Here is a 19,064-nt window from a genome sequence, read left to right as displayed (position 1 = left end):
CAACAGTGCAGACCAACCCTTCAATTGAGTTCAAGCAGCAGTGCAGACCAACCCTTCAATTCAGTTCAAGCAGCACAGTGCAGACCAACCCTTCAATTGAGTTCAAGCAGCACAGTGCAGACCAACCCTTCAATTGAGTTCAAGCAGCACAGTGCAGACCAACCCTTCAATTGAGTTCAAGCAGCACAGTGCAGACCAACCCTTCAATTGAGTTCAAGCAGCACAGTGCAGACCAACCCTTCAATTGAGTTCAAGCAGCACAGTGCAGACCAACCCTTCAATTCAGTTCAAGCAGCACAGTGCAGACCAACCCTTCAATTCAGTTCAAGCAGCACAGTGCAGACCAACCCTTCAATTGAGTTCAAGCAGCAGTTTGCAGACCAACCCTTCAATTCAGTTCAAGCAGCACAGTGCAGACCAACCCTTCAATTCAGTTCAAGCAGCACAATGCAGACCAACCATTCAATTCAGTTCAAGCAGCAGTTTGCAGACAATAGACAATAGGTGCAAGAGTAGGCCATTTGGCCCTTCGAGCCAGCACCGCCATTCAATGTGATCATGGCTGATCATCCCCAATCAGTACCCTGTTCCTGCCTTCTCCCCATATCCCCTGACTCCGCTATTTTTAAGAGCCCTATCTAGCTCACTCTTGAAAGCATCCAGAGAACCTGCCTCAACCGCCCTCTGAGAGAGACCAATCCTTCAATTCAGTTCAAGCAGCACAATGCAGACCAACCCTTCAATTCAGTTCAAGCAGCACAGTGCAGACCAACCATTCAATTCAGTTCAAGCAGCATAGTGCAGACCAACCATTCACTTCATTCACGGCAGAGACTCACAAACTGGACCCAACTCTCACTGTCTTCCGGGGTGACTGACTCACGTCCGGCCTCCGGAGCTTTATGCTCCTGGCCTACCGGAAGGGGCGTTATCTTCATCATGGTGACTGACAGGCGAGAAGACCAATCTGCTGATCTCATGATTTTTTAAACATTCAAAACTTTTTATTATTTCACTGATCGGAAAAAACCTTGGGGCGGTTGGAGGAGAGGACGGTGAGTAAGATGGCGAAAAATTACAGCGATATAGGATAGCGTTTTTTCTAAAATGGATTTACAATGTAGACAGGAAGTTGTCAAGATGAGACTTTTAGTAATAGTATAGATAGAAGATATGTCAGGCTGTTGTTCATAGATTGCTACTTGGCAGTCAACACCATCATCCTCTCCACACTTGTTACCAAGCTCAGGAAACTGGATCTCTGTGCATCCCTTTGCAATCTGGATCCTTGATTTTCTCATCAACAGACCACAACAGTATGAATTGGCAACAGCACTTCCTTCTAGATAACCATCAGCACCAGTGGCACTTGTGTGCTCAGTCCCCTGCTCTACTCACTCTATACCCATGACTGTGAAGTTGGACACAGTTCCAACTCCATCTTTAAATTCGCTGACACCACCGTTGTTGGACGAATTACGTGTAAAAATGAGTCAGAGTACAGCAGCGATATTGATTGTCTGATTGAATGGTGCCAGAAGAAGATCAAGGAACCGATTATTGAATTTAGTAGAGGGAAATCGAGGATCCACAAATCTGTCTTCATCAATGGGTCAATGGCAGAGAGAGTCAACAACTTCAAGTTCCTGGACATGTATCTCTCTGAAGATCTGTCCTAGGCCAAGCCCATTGATGCAACCTCAAAGAAAGCTCATCAACACTGTACTTCCCGAGAAGATTATGGAGATTTTGCATGCCATAGAATACTCTTCTGAATGTCTACAGGTGTACAGCAGAGAACATATTGATTGGTTGCATCTCGCCTGGCTAGGCAATTCAAACACCCAGGAAGGAAGGAACTTACGAGTAGCAGACACTGCCCGGTCCATCACAGGTACTGACTTCCCCACCACTGAAGGGATGTATAGGAGGTACTGCTTCAAAAAGGCAGCCAGCATCAAGGACACACATATCCTAGCCATGCTCTCATTTCACTCCTATCAACGGGACGATATAGGAGTTCATCTTTAAATTCAGGAACAGCTTCTTCCCAACAACCATCAGGATCTTGAACACGACTAACCTACAAATTACCTATCGTGGTTACACAAGGGACTTCAGGCTTTTTATTTTGAACTATACTGTTTATGTTTAATTTATTGAACCTTTTTTATGGTTATCTATGACAACTCTGTTTACAGGCTTGTTATGATGGAACAAGTAAGAATTTAATTGTTTTGTTTGTCACCATATATGACAATTAAACACTCTTGACTGATGTAGGTGTGTGGCAGAATAATCAGGAAAAGGAGGTTTTGTTGATGGACAAGAGCAAAATAGGCATACTGATGGGTCAAAAGGCCTCGACCAACGTCAAATGAAAATATGAAAATAAATATATGCTGGAAACAAAAATATTGTTTCTGATATATTAGAGCAGTTAAGAAACTTCTGTCGCAACAGATCAAGTTTTCTGCAATATTTTGCCTTAGAAAGTAACAGAACATGAACAAATTAGTCTTGAATTTAGCATTCATATTATGCTACACTATGCTTGAAATACTTGGACAGTATATATCAAGCAAACCAGACAGTTTAACAACTGCCACATGACCCATCTGCACAGAATACTTCACATCAAGCGGCAAGACTAAATTCCAGGCATACGGATTCTGTTCCAATTAATCCTCCCCAGAATTTAGTGTTGAAAGAATCACAAATCGGGTGGGCAGAACCTGTCAGAATACCGAAGCAGCTACTTTATGGATAGTTGACCGAGGTAAAAGAAGCACGTGGTGGACAGAAAAAAAATAGATTTAGAGTCCCTCAGAACGTCCCTGAAGAGAGTTAACATTGACAGATATCAGAGGACAAGCACTGGGTTGTCCTGTTTGTCCACAGAAAAACAGTCCACAATCATGTAAACAAGCTCACGTGGGAGCAAGCAAGCATGAGCAAGTCTTCAAAATCAAGGACAATTGATGTTACAGCATCTCTGCACCTGTCAACTGTGTGATTTTTGCCCATAGTATAATGAGTTGCCTCTGTACACATCGTAACACTAAAAAACCTAGACATCATGGATTTACGAGAACGATTGACGTCAAAGCATATTATGTTCTTCATCTCCTGAATACATTCACCGCAAATAAAGCACTTTTATATTTTCGATAGCATCGTTAGTAAGCAGCAATATTTTGCAACCAATGAAGATAAATGATGATATAATCTATATGACTGAATATGTTTAGCAGAAGATAATTATTTCCCATTCTATTTTTAATAGTGCCATGGGCACCTGTGTTAATGTGTCTTAGCATAGAATTTAACGTATATTCAATCATTTGATCCACAAGATTAAAAAGGTTATCCCACGTTGAGAGATTAAGTAAGACAAGCCTATATTTACAGAAGATTAGAAGAATGAGAAGGAAATTAGACTAAAATATAAATTCGTATTTAGTCTTGACAGGATATAAAAGACTGTTCTATCAAGTTAGACGGCCAATGAACAAAAACATTGGCCTTAGGCTTTCTTCTGTAAGGCTGAAGACATTTGGTGTAATGATTTCTGAATCATTTTCCCTGGCAAAAATAGAATGGAAGGCTGGATTGAAGGAAAGGAATTCTATGGAAGAAATTTTAAGAAGGCATCTGTCTGGAGGGAAAGGGATGCCTCCTGGACTCTATAACCACAGGCCAGATGAAGTCTGAACCTTTAATAATAATAATAATAATAATAAATACTTTATTGATCCCCTCAGGGAAATTCAGATGTCCAGAAGCTCCCAACCAACAAACCCACAGATTCAAAACGAACGCAGACAGAAAATACATAGAATACAATGTGGACACTACCTGAGAGCAATAAATACTTAAAAAGACCAATAATTAACAGTTAAAAATTAATAATTGCAAAATGCATCCCCCTACAGCCTAGCGGTCCGAATTATAAAATCTAATGGCTGCAGGGGTGAAGGATCTCCTGAACCGCTCCGTTCTACAGGGCACGGAGAGGAGCCGGTTGTTGTTCCGAGTGCTCTTTTGACTCTCCAGAATTATATGGAGGGGATGCCCGGGGTTTTTCAGGATGACCTGCACCTTGTGCCTCATACGCCTCTCAAGCACCTCCATCCCAGAGTCTACTCTCCCCTCCAGCACTGAGCTAGCTCGTTTAACCAGTTTGACCAGCTTCCTATTGTTTTTTGCACTAATGCTGTTGCCCCAGCAGACAACAGCGTAGAAAATAACGCTTGCGACCACTGTGTTGTAAAACATGTGCAGCATATCCTTACACACATTGAAGGATTTGAGCCTTCTGAGGAAAAAGAGTCTGCTCTGGCCTTTTTTGTAGAGGGAGTCAGAGTTGACAGACCAGTCCAGTTTGTTGTCAAGGTGCACTCCAAGGTATTTATATGTCTGCACCACCTCAATGTCAGCCCCTGCAGCGTTGACCGGCTGAAGGGGGAGCTTGGACCTGCCAAAGTTAACCACCATCTCTTTAGTCTTTGTTGTGTTCAGGGTGAGACAGTTCTCTTCACTCCAGGCACAAAAGGCACTGGTCAAGTTCCTGTATTCCTCCTCCTGCCCGTTCCTTACACATGCCACAATCGCTGTATCATCTGAGTATTTCTGTACGTGGCATGTGTCAGACTTATAGTTAAAGTCTGCTGTGTACAGGGTGAAGAGGAACGGGGCCAGAACCGTTCCCTGTGGGAACACTAGCGCACAGCTGTAGGGGTTCATAGAGAATTTATGGGGTTTGCAGAGAACTGTTGAAGTGATTTTGTTAGAAACTGACTCCTTAAAAAGAACAGCCTGTGAACTTGAGCCCAGAGACAAAGAACTGCTTGTCATAATTAATAAAATCCTAGGCAGAACTATGAACAACAAGCACGTATTAGGACAAAGGTTATGAGGTAATGCCGACCAGCCCCTGGGATCAGGGTCAATAAGGAATGGACACAACACAAGTGATTGGTTTTGGGATTGATATCCTAATATTCTAATTATCTTATATTGAATAAAGAAGCTGGTGGTTTGCAGTTGTATTCCAGTCTTTTAGCTGTTCTGCAGGTCTGTTAGTTAGTCTTGCCTACTTTCTCCTGGATATATAACTGCAAGCTGTGAATAATGAAATCTTGAAACCTACCACCGGACTCTGAACATCATTAAAAAGCATATTCTAACAACACCTCAATGTTCTAGTTACATTTTCTTTCAATGTTTGAGACCTGTGCCATTCATGGACCTGGTACACTTAATACAACTTGTGCAAGTGATTTCAAATATACACACTATATACTTCAGCCACAGACTACTGTTCCAAACCCAAATTAACGATTTAAGAAGGGTTTGGGCAGACCCTGTCTACAACTAGGGCCTAAAAAATGAGGAAGAGGGCTGCGATAAGGAAAAATATCGCACAAAATTGTAAATATCTTTAAAAAACTAATTCCTGGATGATTATGCTGTATCAAGGAGTATATACAAGACTTTGACAAATAGATTTTTGGACACTAAATGAATCAAGTTATATAGCAATGTACAAAGGCCAAGGGAGAAAATCAAACACTGAGAATGGCAGAGAAATCTGAATCACTGAATTACTTATTTCCATATGCACTGCTTTTATGTTGGAGGCATTGAACTTGGATTAAATAGTTTAGAGTTGAACTACCTTCAGAGTATGAGCCACGTTACAATAAACAGTGAACAAGTATACAGTACAGATTATATTTCCTTACCTCTGTTGTTTGCGGAAGTGAATGCTCAAGTACATCCGAAGTGGATTCTTCTGTACTTTTCACTGTTGCTGAAATAGGTTTTATGTTTTTATGAATTATTGATCGAGTGCAGGTGCTCTGCTTACTCGATATTTTTGAGGCATTTTTGATGTTCGTTTGGCCAGATAGCTTATTTGTTTTCATCTGGCAACCATTTTCCTTCAAAAATGTTTTTAGGTTTTGTTGAGCAATTACATGTTCCAAGATGTCTGTGTCAACTATAGGCTCTATCCTTGCCTTATTTGGAACAAATGAATCCCCACTTAATTGGTCCGCTTGCACGTTCAGATCCACTGTAGGTGGAGATGACTTTAAACTCCTATTATTCGTATACTTGCATTCTTCATCCTTCAATTGAAATTTGCATTCATAGTCATCCAAAGCGCCATCACATGGACATGCTTTTAAGCCATTTCTAATCAAACTGCCCTTCTGTGGCAAGTGCTGGTGTTGTTCAAGATGACAGAGAAGCATAGGCCTATGAGCAAGCCCAATAGAAGATTTAACCAAACCTTTTGGGGCTATGAATTTTAGTTGCAAATTATTAATAATTTCTTCTTTATTTCCAACAGCATCATGGAAAGAATTCACCTTAGAGGAGTCATCTTCCGAAGTCAATGACCTACTTTTATGCAAGTAATTTTGTGCTGAAATGCGATCTAGTCGTACCACAGGCTGAATGTTCAAGTTGGAAGCTCTGTTTTCACATTTATGTCCATCCTTTTTAATTACTGAGTCAAGATTTAAGGTAGAGTCAAATAATCCAGACATTACTGAAGGATGTCTGACATGTACTTTTGGATCATTTGTTTCTTGCAATAAACCATCCATGCTAGATATTTGAGATGGCTCAATGTCAGCAGAAAATAATTCCTTACTGTTATAAGAGTTCTGTGAAGTTCGTTGCCAATTATTCTTCTGTACTTTGAAGAGATGAGAAGCTACTGGAGCTACAGGTTCAAACCTTTTGACTGAAGCCACATGATTATGGTCAGTTTCAAAACCACTGATTCCATCTGATTTATTTTCCAACAATCCAACAACCTCTGAACAATCTGAAAATTCTGTGGAGACAAATTTCTTGTATGATGTATTGTACTGCTGGGAGCAGCAGATATTCATCATACTGGCGTGGTCAGTACTTTCTTTTGCACAAGGCTCAACACTGTTCTTCCACACATAATCCTCCTCAATTTCACCACTGAGAGGAATGATACATCTTGATCGCCCCTTAATTTTCACTCTCCGAGTACACGAGGGTGTGCTGGTCTGTAGTGGTGCCCTATCTAGTTTCTCTACCAACCGAGGACGTAGATAATAGTGTGAAGTGTTGGAGGAATTCCCAAATTCATTTGACTTATCAAAACAAATAAATGATTCTGAAGATTCAACAGATCTACCAAGGAATCCCTGGAATAAAGGAAAGAAATGACAATTATTAACTTACATACATATACTAAATTAGTTAAAATTCTGATTTATATTTCCTTTGAAATGCAAAATTTTTACTTTTTTGACCAAATACCTCAATCATTGTTTTAAATATACTAAATGAATTACAATTGAAATACAGATAAAATGCTCTGGTTTAGATTTCATGGATCAAAAATGTTTTCCATATACATAAATCCAACAGTGACATACAAAAATATCTACATGTGCAAGGAATATAGTATCGTAGTTTAGAGGTGGTTGCGCTTTATATCATCACTGGAGAAATACCACGCAACATTCACAACCAAATGTACCACAATGTTAAACGAGCTAACAAGTCTCAAACATGCGAATAGTGCTCAATAAATAACTTATTTTTAAATTGATTTATTTGGAACAGGGAGTCATCAGCAACATTGGCAGTGATTGCTCAATTCAACGTGCACTTGAGAAGGCATGGGCGACCTTCTTGAGCTGCTTCAGTCCTTTGCCAAAGGCATACCCAATTTTTTTCTGCTAAGAATCAACCAACTACTCATCCCACCCCCTTCATCAGCCCATCATTCACTTCATCTGGGGCCAACATCCACACCCTTTCCTGCCTGTCACCGCATTATTCAAGTCCCAGGCTATGTTCCAGTTCAGTTCACATCCTGATTGTTTAATCTCCTGAATTAATAGATGAACTTGAAACATCTAACTTCAGAAGTCAAAGTCCAAAGTCAATTTTATTCGTCACATGCACCCGATGATGCAGTGAAATGAATTTGCCAGCAGCGATATATTTAAAGAACACACGATACACAAAAGAACTATTACAGAATTTGGTCAAACACAAGATATAGAATATTACACCTCAGATTTGCTTGTTACTGTGCAAAGAGCACGGTGGCGCAGGGGTAGAGTTGCTGCCTTACAGCGCCAGAGTGCCGGTTTCGATCCTGACTACGTGTGCTGTCTGTACAGACTTTGTATGGTCTCCAAACTAAACTAATTTCCATTTTAAACCACCTTGCATTAAGTTTAAACTGGGTCCACCTATTCCTGATTAATTCACTCTTTAATCAGGTTTCACAACATCAATCTCAATTGAATCTTTCACACAACTTGCTCAGATTATCTGCCCAATCCTCTATTACAAAGAAAATATTAGACAACTTCAAATTGTTATTTGACCCTTAAAGCACAGATATAATTTTGCTGAATCAAAATTCTCTTTAAACTCAATTTAGGATTAGTGGACCATTTAGCATTGTACCCCTTCTGCCATGGAATGAGATTGGAGCTGACTGAGTTCATATCCCTTAATATCTTTGGATATCAGAATAATAGCACACCATCTACTGTTTGCCAAAGAATTCCAAATGTTTAACATTTTGTGCGAAGATGTGTCCAAGTTCAGTAATTTTTAGACTTTTTAAAAGAGTAATTTTTAAACATACATTTGCATGCACTCCAGTTCTCTAGGGTCAACATTGCATTAAGCAATATAAACTGTTATGTTTTATTACGAATAATAAGAGGCAAATATTGTCATAATACTAGAAGGGTCTCAATATCAGATGATAAATATAGATAGTTTATTTAAAGTTACTGAGCAGATTGAGAAAGTGGTTAAAATCCAAACAGGATCTCAGACGCAAGGCATAGAGTAGAAATGCAAGGAAGTCACATTTATCATTTTCTAAAATACAGTTCAGCCGCAAATAGTGTATTTATTAATTTTTGCAGAAGATTTCAAGGCTTTATGAAAGGATGTGCAAAACATTTATTAAAATATCACAACTGTAGTTATTTGGCTATTAGATTGGAAAAGCTGAGATTGCTCTCCAAGGAACAATGGGGGATTGGAAGGCATCAGAGAGAGTATTTAAAATTCTGAAAGACCTCAACAGGGTAGATGCAAATAAACAGTTCAAGACAAAAAGGAGAGGAGAAGAGTCAAGGACCAAGAAGAGGACCAGAAGAAGGTAATTGCTAAAATAAGTGAAAAGGACTTTTTTTTTTAATGCAGTGGAGGCAGACTCAAAGGGGAATTGGATATCTGACAAGAATTTGCAGGCAGGTCAGAAGCAGTTCTTTACTTTTACCATTCTATACTTCTGAGACGACAAGTTCTCTATGAACAAAGACACAAAATGTTTAGAGTTAATATAGATCATGCAATTTATCATATTATGCTCACTATTGCCAAGGGGTTCCTTTACTTTAAGCTTCCTAATCAAATTTGATTCATTACACACCACCAAATCCAGAATTGCTTTTTCCCCAGTAGGCTCGACCACAATCTGCTCCAAGAAGCCATCGCGTCATTGGTACCCACATGGATCATGATGGCTGATCTTTCACCTGCTAGTCCAAAATCCTCTACAGGTCAGTCGAGATGTCCTGAACCTAGGCACCAGGTGACAATGATACACCCTCCTTCTCCTGACCACAGACCAAATTGGAAGCAGTTAATCTAATGGATGTCAAGTCACTTTTATTTCTATAGCACATTTAAAGAACAACTCTCGTTGACCAAAGTGCTTTACATTGGTGGAGGTACTAACGTTATACAACATTGGTTCATAGATTAAGTACATACATAAATACATACATATAGCAGGGCTCGAAATTAACGGTTGCCCGGGTGCCAATGGCAACTTACAGTCCCGCCGGGCAACCTAAAAGCCATGCCATTTTGCCCGGCTTGGTAAGCAACCGGGACACCCGCCCGCCATCCGTGTCCGGGTCTCGGCGCTAGCACTCGGCTCGGCTCTCCGCTGGCTCTCCGCTAGCTCTCGGGTCTCGGCGCTAGGTTTCGGGTCTCGGCGCTAGCTCTCGGGTCTCCGCTCGGCACTAGCTCTCAGCTCTCGTCTCGGCGCTACCTCTCGGCTCGGGTCTCGGGTCTCTGCTTGGCCGAGCACATCATCAGCCATGGTTGTGCGCATGTGCGGCCCTGCACATGCGCACTGTCACGGCAACTGGTCGGCGTCAGCCACATTCTCCCTCCCTTTGCATTGTGGGAGCTCTGGCCACCATTGCTGCCTCACCGCGACCGCTGAAAAACAACACAGAATCACTTCCTGGAGCTGCAGTAACTCCCTGGAGTAACTCTTGCTTCTTGGTTTCCTGATCCTCCAAAAATATTCGAAATGGAATTTAAATTGGTGGACCCACCACCACCAAACTCTGAAAAATAACAGCCTATTGCATTTTATCTGTTTATTTATTGTGTATATATATGGTCTATAGTATATAGACACACTGAACCTTTATCTCCTGTTCTGTATTATGTTTACATATTCTGTTGTGCTGCAGCAAGCAAGAATTTCATTGCCCTATCTGGGACACATGACAATAAAACTCTCTTGACTCTTGACTTGGACTTAAGCAAAAAAGGGTTCTTGGGGAAAAAAAAGCTACCTTAAATTTAGTTGCGTCTGGTTGGTACCTATGGTAGGGTGAAGACTATTTCATGCTTTAATTGTGCGGGGGAACTCCATGGAGCAGCCAGCATCTCTGAATAGGAAAAAATTGGGTGACGTTTCGGGTAGAAACCCTTCTTTAGCATTCCTCTGGTTTTAGTGTTTTTAGTTTAATTTAAAGATAGTGTGGAAACAGGCCCTTCGGCCCACCGAGTCCACGCCGACCACCGATCACCCGTACTCTAGTTCTATCCCACACATCAGCAACGTAAGTCAAGAGTGTTTTATTCTCTCACGTCCAAGTTAGACCAATGAAATCCTTACTTGCAGCAGCACAACAGAATATGTAAACATAGTACTCTGTAAGCAATGTTATAAACGAGAAAACAAAACTCCATACAGACAGCACCCATATTCAGGATCAATTCCAGGTCTCTGGCAATTTTAGGCAGCAGATTTATGGCCAATGTACTGCCCCAATAGCCTTGAACTGAATTAAAACATACAGTAGCTGTAAAGGGGGACATATCATTACTTAGAGATTTAAGACTGAAAATGGATAGTTTCAAAGTTATCAACGTATCATTTTTTGTGTGTTGGAAAATAAAGCTGGTGGCAGCTGGTGGGCTTGCTGCCTCACACTCCAGAGATCTGTGTTCGATCCTGTTCTCAGGTACTGTCTGTGTTGAATTTGCACATTCTCCCTGCAAGCATGTGGGTTTCCTCCCACATCCCAAAGACGCATTGGCTTTGTAGGTCAACTTGTCTCTGTAAAATTGCCCCTAATGTGCAGGGAGTGGGTGATGAAAGTGGGATAACAAAACTTGTGTGAATAGGTAGACGAAAATGTTTGAGAAACTCAGCAGGTGAGGCTACATCTATGGAGCGAAGGAAATAGGCAACGTTTCGGGTCGAGACCCTTCTTCAGACTGATGTCGGGAGGGGTGGGGGGCGGGAAAAAGAAAGGAAGAGGTGGAGACAGTAGGCTGTGGGAGAGCTGGGATATGGGAGGGGAAGGAGGGAGAAAGCAAGTACTACCTGAAATTGGAGAAGCCAATGTTCATACCGCTGGGGTATAACCTACCCAAGCAAAATATGAGGTGCTGTTCCTCCAATTCCCGGTGGGCCTCACTCTGGCTATGGAGGAAGCCCAGGACAGAAAGGTCGGATTCGGAATAGGAGGGGGAGTTGAAGTGCTGAACCACCGGGAGATCAGGTTGGTTATTGCGAACTGAGTGGAGGTGTTGTGCGAAGCGATCGCCAAGCCTGCGCTTGGTCTCACCGAGGTTGATCATACGCTGAATAACCATATTTTTGTTTCGAAGTGGAAAGAGATAATAGAAATTGCTTTCATTGCAATGTGTAAAAAGAGATGAGATACTGTATTGTAATTTTGCTGCATGTCATTGTGGTATATATCATGTCTTGATTGGTGAATATGCTTAGTTTGTGACTTTATTTGAAGCAGAAATAATATGTGAATACTTCATTGACCATAATTCCGACTGGTATCTACGCACTTCGTCCGAGCACATTATCGCACGCGTCATGCAAGCCATCTTAAATGACCACCTAAACTGTGATTTGGCAACCTAAAATGCCCGGCTGGCAACAGGGAAAAAAAGTTAAGCGAGAGCCCTGTATAGCCCTCCCTCAGAGGACGTCAAGAAAGGCTTGAGAGTAATGGTGAGTTTTAAGTCTCGACTTAAAAGAGTCGATGGAGGGGGCAGTTCTGATGGGAAGAGGGATGCTGTTCCACGGTCTAGGAGCTGCAACCGGAAAGGCGCGGTCGCCCCTGAGCTTATGCCTAGACCGTGGGATGTTCAGTAACCCCAAGTCGACCGATCTGAAGGACCTGGAGGTCGTGTGGTGGGTAAGCAGACTTTTGATGTAGGTGGGGGCAAGCCCGTGAAGGGCTTTGTAAACATAAAGAAGGATCTTGAAATTTATTCGGAACCGCACAGGGAGCCAGTGGAGAGGCCAGAATCGGGGTGATGTGGTCCCTTTTTCGGGTGCCCGTCAGGAGTCTCGCTGCGGTGTTTTGGACCAGTTGCAGGCGGGACAGGGAAGATTGGCTGATGCCAGGGTAAAGGGAATTGCAGTAATCGATGCGGGAGGAGATAAATGTGTGGATGATCTTTTCGAGGTCATCAAACTGGAGGAATTGTTTTATTTTAGCTATCGTCTGAAGCTGGAAGAAATTAGCTTTTACCACGGCATTGACTTGTTTGTCAAATTTCAATGCTGAGTCAAATATCACGCCAAGGTTTTTGACGTGAGGTTTGAGTATTGGGGTAAGGCTTCCAAGGCTGCCTGCTATCGTTTTGATTGAGTCCGAGGGGCCGAGCAGGATGACCTCAGACTTACTCTCGTGTAGTTGAATGAAGTTCTAGGCCATCCAACACTTTATATCCTCGGGGCAGTGGATAAGGTAAAGTAGAGTTTATCGTTTTTTGGGCTTATGGGGGAGATAGAGTTGCGTATCGTCTGCATAGCAATGGAAGGAAATGCCGTGCCTTTGAATGACTTGGCCTAAGGGGAGCATATACAGGGAGAAGAGAATGGGGCCAAGGATGGAACCTTGTGGAACCCCGCAGCAGAGGCTAGCTGGGGAGGAGAAAGAGTTGCCTATGTTAGTAGAGAAACTCCTACCTTTGAGGTAGGAGATGAACCAGCTCAGGGCAGTGCCATCAATACCAACCCCGTACCGGAGACGGTCAATTAGGATGGTGTGGTCGACAGTATCAAATGCTGCACTGAGGTCAAGAAGGAGCAGGATTGCACAGTTGCCGGAGTCAACAGTGAGAAGTAGGTCATTATGTACCTTCAATAAGGCAGACTCTGTGCTGTGGTGGGCCCTGAAACCTGATTGGAAAGTTTCCAATATAGTATTTCGGTGAAGGTAAGGCATAAGTTGACTTAAAATTACCTTTTCACGGGCTTTTCAAAGGAAAGACAGTTTTGAAATAGGTCTGTAGTTGCTTGGCAAGGTGGGGTCGAGGTTAGGTTTTTTCAGGAGGGGCTGGACCACCGCATGCTTGAAGCAGATAGGAACAGTGACAGTAGCCAGAGAACTGTTGAAGATGGCGAGGATGCTGGGACCGGCTATTGTAATGACATCCTTCAGAAGGGCAGAGGGGACAATGTCGAGGGGGCAGGTAGTAGGTTTCATGGTGGTGACCAGTTTTACAAGGGAGGGTAGAGTAATGGGTTGGAAACAGTCTAATTTTGAAGAACAGACCAATGAGACAGCCAGGTCACGGATGGGAGGGGAAATATTCGATCTGATGTTCTTAACTTTGCTGGTGAAAAATGTAGTATGCCTCCAGAAACACAGCATTCAAGTAATTCTCCCTGTCCTTAATGTGCCACAGCTTTTGAAGCTCAGACTCAAAGTCATCAAATTTGCTGCAGATGTGGTCACCAGGAACCATCAAGAGGTCCACCAGCTCCTGTATCCTGCTGATATAACACTTTACAGAGAACTACGGCAATTTGTTTTTTTATTAATGGTCACTCACATGTGCATACTGAGAATGTGTTGATTAGTTATTAATGTGCAGAGGGAACGCAATTCAAAATCTAAAGCACAGCATCGATCCTTGCCCTTTCACCGGACTACGATAGGCACCAAAGTACTGGAAAAATATCACCATTGTTGCTTCTGCAAAAATCTAGAAAAATCCACTGGAAGGATAAACCAACTAACATCAGCATCCTTTCCCAGGCCAACATTCCCAACGTTGAGATCTTACGACATTTAGGCAGGCTAGGTTCTTCCGTACACAACAATAGGCATGCTATCCTAAACTCTTTTACACAAACAGATTAGCCGGTGAACAGTTCAAGGACATGCTCAAAGTCTGCTTAGTAAGATTGTTGGGAACCTCTGGTTCACAACAATTCAAGGTGGAAAAGGAGCATTCTGGATGGTGTGGAGAACCTCATACACCAGAAGCATAGAGGAGCACTAAGGAGCACACCATCTCATGAACTACCTATCCATCTATCCTGTCAGTAACTTTCTGCCATTATGGAAGAGCCTGTCATTCTCACGTTGGCTTCATCAGTCACCACAGAGCAAGAGTGAAAGCAAATCATCCTCCGTTCTGTGGGACTGTTGAGAATATTCTGTTTCTGGCTGACAACCTTCTACATTCCTGGAGTAAATGCATAAAAATTGAGAGCAATTTTATGTCCTCCTTGTGCGAGAGTAATGAAATCAAACTATACACTAGCCAACTCTGCACTAAGGATCACATAACTTGAGACTAAGAATTCAATTTGGAATCTAATGCGGTCTACTATTCCCAGTTATGCCAACTGGAGTCCTTAATGACAAAACAGTGGATTGGTGACGGGTTGAGTAGGGAGAAGAAAATATTTTATCACCTTTAATTACTTATATTGAGAATCACAACTAATACAAGTAACACAATCTATCACTTTGTAAATTGTGCAGAATGTTCCACAATTAACATTCCTCGGCTGTAACTCCATTGCAGTCACCTTCACAACAATATTTTATTATTTAAGATGGCTGGACAGTATCAGAGGGAAGCAAAAGAAACGCTAACTTACCGTTCCTCTCAGTCGAAGCTGGGTATTTCCAATTTTACGTGACGTCACCTTATTGCGCCGCAGTTTCTGTCGATAAGTGACAAACTTGGATTGTGCAGCTGTTGGGATTAGTTCTCTTCTGCACTTATTTTATGTCCACCTTTCCTCCTCCCCAAAGGAGTGAGAGAAAGGAAAGAAAAATGATTTTAAGTGGCGCAGTTAACAATATAACAAATTAATCTTGAAGGATTTTTTAAAATTCCAGAACGATTACTGTAAAATATCTTCTAGTTTGTTTATCTGTGAATGCAGTCATTTAATGAATCAAAATATGGTCCATCAAATCTACATCTATTTATTTCAAAATTAAACTAGCTAATTCCACATCCCTGACACCCCCACCCCAGTACCCGTTCTTTTTTTTTTCTCCTGTTACTTATTTATGCTTCTGCATGTCGTTCCTCCACCCCCCCACCCCCATCCCACATAGGTTTAGTAACTCATTTTAATGGGAAGAAATTACTGTATGAGGGGTAATTTTCAACATTCTAAAAAAAGGTTATTGACATGATTCATACAATTTAATTGAACTGAAATTTCCCCAGGGAATAGTGTTCCTTCAGTAGAGTTGTTCCACCCATGCAGTAATACTAAAATATTCTATTCTGATATGGAATCGTGCCCCTCAGGAGCATTTAACAGTAATCTGCAAACTTTAAATCTCTAACCTTTTCCTATTACCTGAACTAATAGTTAAATCACAGATTTTCAATTTTCACAAAATGCTTAAGATAGATGCAGTTGATCAGAGCAGGAAAACTCTGCACCCATTTTCACTGTGATCTGGTATTCATAAAACGCTTTTTATATCAAGTTAATTTTTGGACACACATTCGAAGATATCACCATGATGGGCTAAATAGATCTTTTTATCAGAAACTGTTCAAAAATAATTTGCAAATATATATATATCACATACCTAGAAACAGGACAACGTTTTTCTTTCCCTTCCACAAATACACAGTCTTCTTGACTTTCGCCTTCACTGGAAATGGAGTCATTATCCTTATAACACAAAGACCCTCTCTTTCGAAGGAGATAACCCTTCTTTTGGCTTTCAGTATTTCTTCGATTTCCAACATTTCTTTTCAGCACCTTGGCATTTGAAGCACTATACAAAATAGCAGTTCCTTTGCGTCGTCTGAAACAATTCAGAATACATTTTCAAAAAGTATACAGTGAATTAAGCAGTAGAGCATTTTAGATTTCATGTACATTAATAAAAAAAATATTTTGTGAATATATTAAATGGCAGAGCAAGATGTATGGGCCATTCCCTTCACTCAGGGCACAAACATTATAAACAACCTGGGAGTTCATTAATAGATTGAAGACATCAAGATACGAGATTATGTAGGATTAGAAAAAAAAGATGAATTTGTAGCTTCAACAAGTGAGAACGGGAAAAAAGTTGAGATCCAATATTCAGAGCAAATCAGGATACTGGGCAAAGTGGAAACACAAATATTGTACATGGTGTCTGGCATTGTACCAAATAAAAAGTATTATAGTAAATGCTGTACTTTTTGATGAGCCTTTGATGTCTGTAAGGATATTTTAGTGCATACAGAAAATACTTTTATGGTGAATCAGTACACATTGTATAAAGTATTCAAAGATAAGACAATAATTATGTTTAACAATTGCAGAATAAGATGTGTGATGTGCAGAATAAAATGTGCAGAATAAGATTTGTAGGAGGCCTCTGGACAAGGAATCCACTGGAATTAACTGAGTGGATATTGAGAACATTTGTGCAACTTGTGGTGAAGAGTTCAGAGAACCAGAAAGTCAAGAAATCAAGTTTATCTATATTTATTATAATGACAACTGCATATCGACGTATATGCCGCTAGTACCATCTCATGATTTGTACGTTTTGTCTAAAGGAAAGTGGAAAAAACAATGTACAGTAAACCCTCGTTATAATGGACAATGGGGGAAGGGGGGTTAGTGTCAGTCATTGCCAATTGTTCCAGCCCGAAAACCAAGGGTTGTCACTGAGTGGGACCACCCTCACCAGAGTGCAGTGGCCCAAAAAGGCCGCCTGGCACCACCTTGTCCAACGCAGCTGGGGAACAGCAATAATCTCTGTCTCTGCTACTTCTTCCCGCATTCAGAGATTGAGAGCAAACTAGGTCTGGAATGTTGGGGTGAGGAAACCCTGTCCCACTCTGAAATTCCCACGCCCAACTGGTCACCTGGCGCTCAGGGAGTAAGAACATAGATCTTAAATGTTAACTCCATTTCTCCTTCCAAAGACACCAAGCTGCTGAATACACAAAGTTCTTAACAGCTAAAAAAATATTTTTATCACTGCAGGCTAAAAATACAAAAGTCCGTTTGTTACATTGTTTAATAGAGTTAAGTGCAGATCCAAGAGATTGCTTGTCAATTTCAATGCCTTGTCGGTTTCAATTGCCTCCCCAGTGCAACTAGCAGCCTGTGTTCTTAAAGAAATAGCCCAAAAAACAAAATACCGTTATAAAGTGGTCAACAATAACGAGGGTTTACTGTAATTGTAAACTTCAAAGTGTACATTGAGAATTGTGCACACTATGTGATAAGGCTTTCAGTTGCAGCAGTAGACTGGCGGACTAGTCTTTATAGAGGATTTTCTGATGATGACCATTTATTTGCTTGTGGAAGCGGCAACGCAGAGGAACCTGCAGACAGGAGCCGAGCCCGTTCAAAAACCATCAGCGAGGAAGAAGGAGCAATGACAGGGAGTCACGATGCACGGAGCATTGGTGCAAATGTAAAGGGACTTCGCCATCCTGATGCACCGATTGAAGATCTGCAGGGAGCTCCGGCCCTCCAGACCGCCCCAGCTCCGTGCAGGAAACGCTCTGGGGATCCGACACTCGCGGCCGGCGGAGTCGAGCACCTTTTCCTGACGTTGGCGACCGACTCGCCGCTGGTGTCGGTGCTGGTCGAGGGCAGGGCGTTGCTGGAGTCCGAAGACGAGAAGAGATGTTCGGGCCCCGCGTCCGGGCTCAGCCACTTGTGGCCCTTCACCGCCCGGCTGCCGTATTTGCCGTAGGTCCGCACCACGGCCGGGCGGCTGCCCCGCGTCTGTATCCTGCTCATCATCGCGCTGTGGCTGCGGCGGGAGGGAGTTGGGCCGGTGGGAGAGTAGGGCCCGGGGGGGGGAGCGGATCCGGTGAGCGAGTGGAGGTGGAGGCGGGGGGATTGGAGCCGAGGGAGGGCGAGAGTTAGGGGGATGGGGAGGGGGGGGGAAGAGTGGGGCCGGGGGCCGGGAGAGTGGGGCCGGGAGAGTGGGTCCGGGAAAGTGGGTCCTGTGGGGTCGGGGGCCGGGAGAGTGGGTCCGGTGTGTCAGGCGGGTCCGGGGTCCTGTGGAGCCGGGAGAGTGGGTCCGGGAAAGTGGGTCCTGTGGGGTCGGGGGCCGGGAGAGTGGGTCCGGTGTGTCAGGCGGGTCCGGTGGGTCCGGGGTCCTGTGGAGCCGGGAGTTTCCGCGCCGGCGCCGCGGCCCAACAACCGCCCGTTGACCGCCTCGCTGTTTGAATTTCCTCTCCTCCCATTGGACGGAGCTCAGAACCCGGGCGTGCGTGTGACGTCGGCTCCCCGCTCCCAACGCTCGGCTCGATGCCTGCGGCCGCCAGAGAGGGCGCTGTCGGGACGCCGGCGTCAACGTCAAGTGAGGAAAGTCCCAACCAAAGATACTAAAAAATAAAAACAAAGAAAGTAACAATTCAATTTGCCCAAGGCTTCCAAATTTCCTTCATTCTGAATTACTGAATGGGTGGAGGGTGACAGTAGGTGGAGAGATAGTGGGAAAATCGGGAGCACACTG

The 19,064-nt window shown here is 42.7% G+C and overlaps 1 protein-coding gene across 1 annotated transcript in view; it reads right to left on the bottom strand.

The window, feature by feature from the left end:
• Positions 1-18,792, bottom strand: part of haspin (histone H3 associated protein kinase) — a 79,248-nt gene extending 60,456 nt beyond the window's left edge. The window contains exons 1-4 of the mRNA XM_033026042.1: positions 18,138-18,792; positions 16,170-16,391; positions 15,212-15,329; positions 5,748-7,196 (exon numbers count right to left, since the gene is read on the bottom strand). Coding sequence (XP_032881933.1) covers positions 5,748-7,196; positions 15,212-15,329; positions 16,170-16,391; positions 18,138-18,343 — 1,995 coding nt within the window. The 5' untranslated portion in view covers positions 18,344-18,792. The remainder of the gene's footprint in view (positions 1-5,747; positions 7,197-15,211; positions 15,330-16,169; positions 16,392-18,137) is intronic.
• Between the last annotated feature and the right edge of the window lie 272 nt (positions 18,793-19,064).

This window comes from Amblyraja radiata, chromosome 1 (assembly GCF_010909765.2).
Source record: "Amblyraja radiata isolate CabotCenter1 chromosome 1, sAmbRad1.1.pri, whole genome shotgun sequence".
NCBI lineage: Eukaryota > Metazoa > Chordata > Chondrichthyes > Rajiformes > Rajidae > Amblyraja > Amblyraja radiata.
Note: the sequence above shows the minus strand (reverse complement) of the source record. Positions and strands in the feature narration are given on the sequence as shown.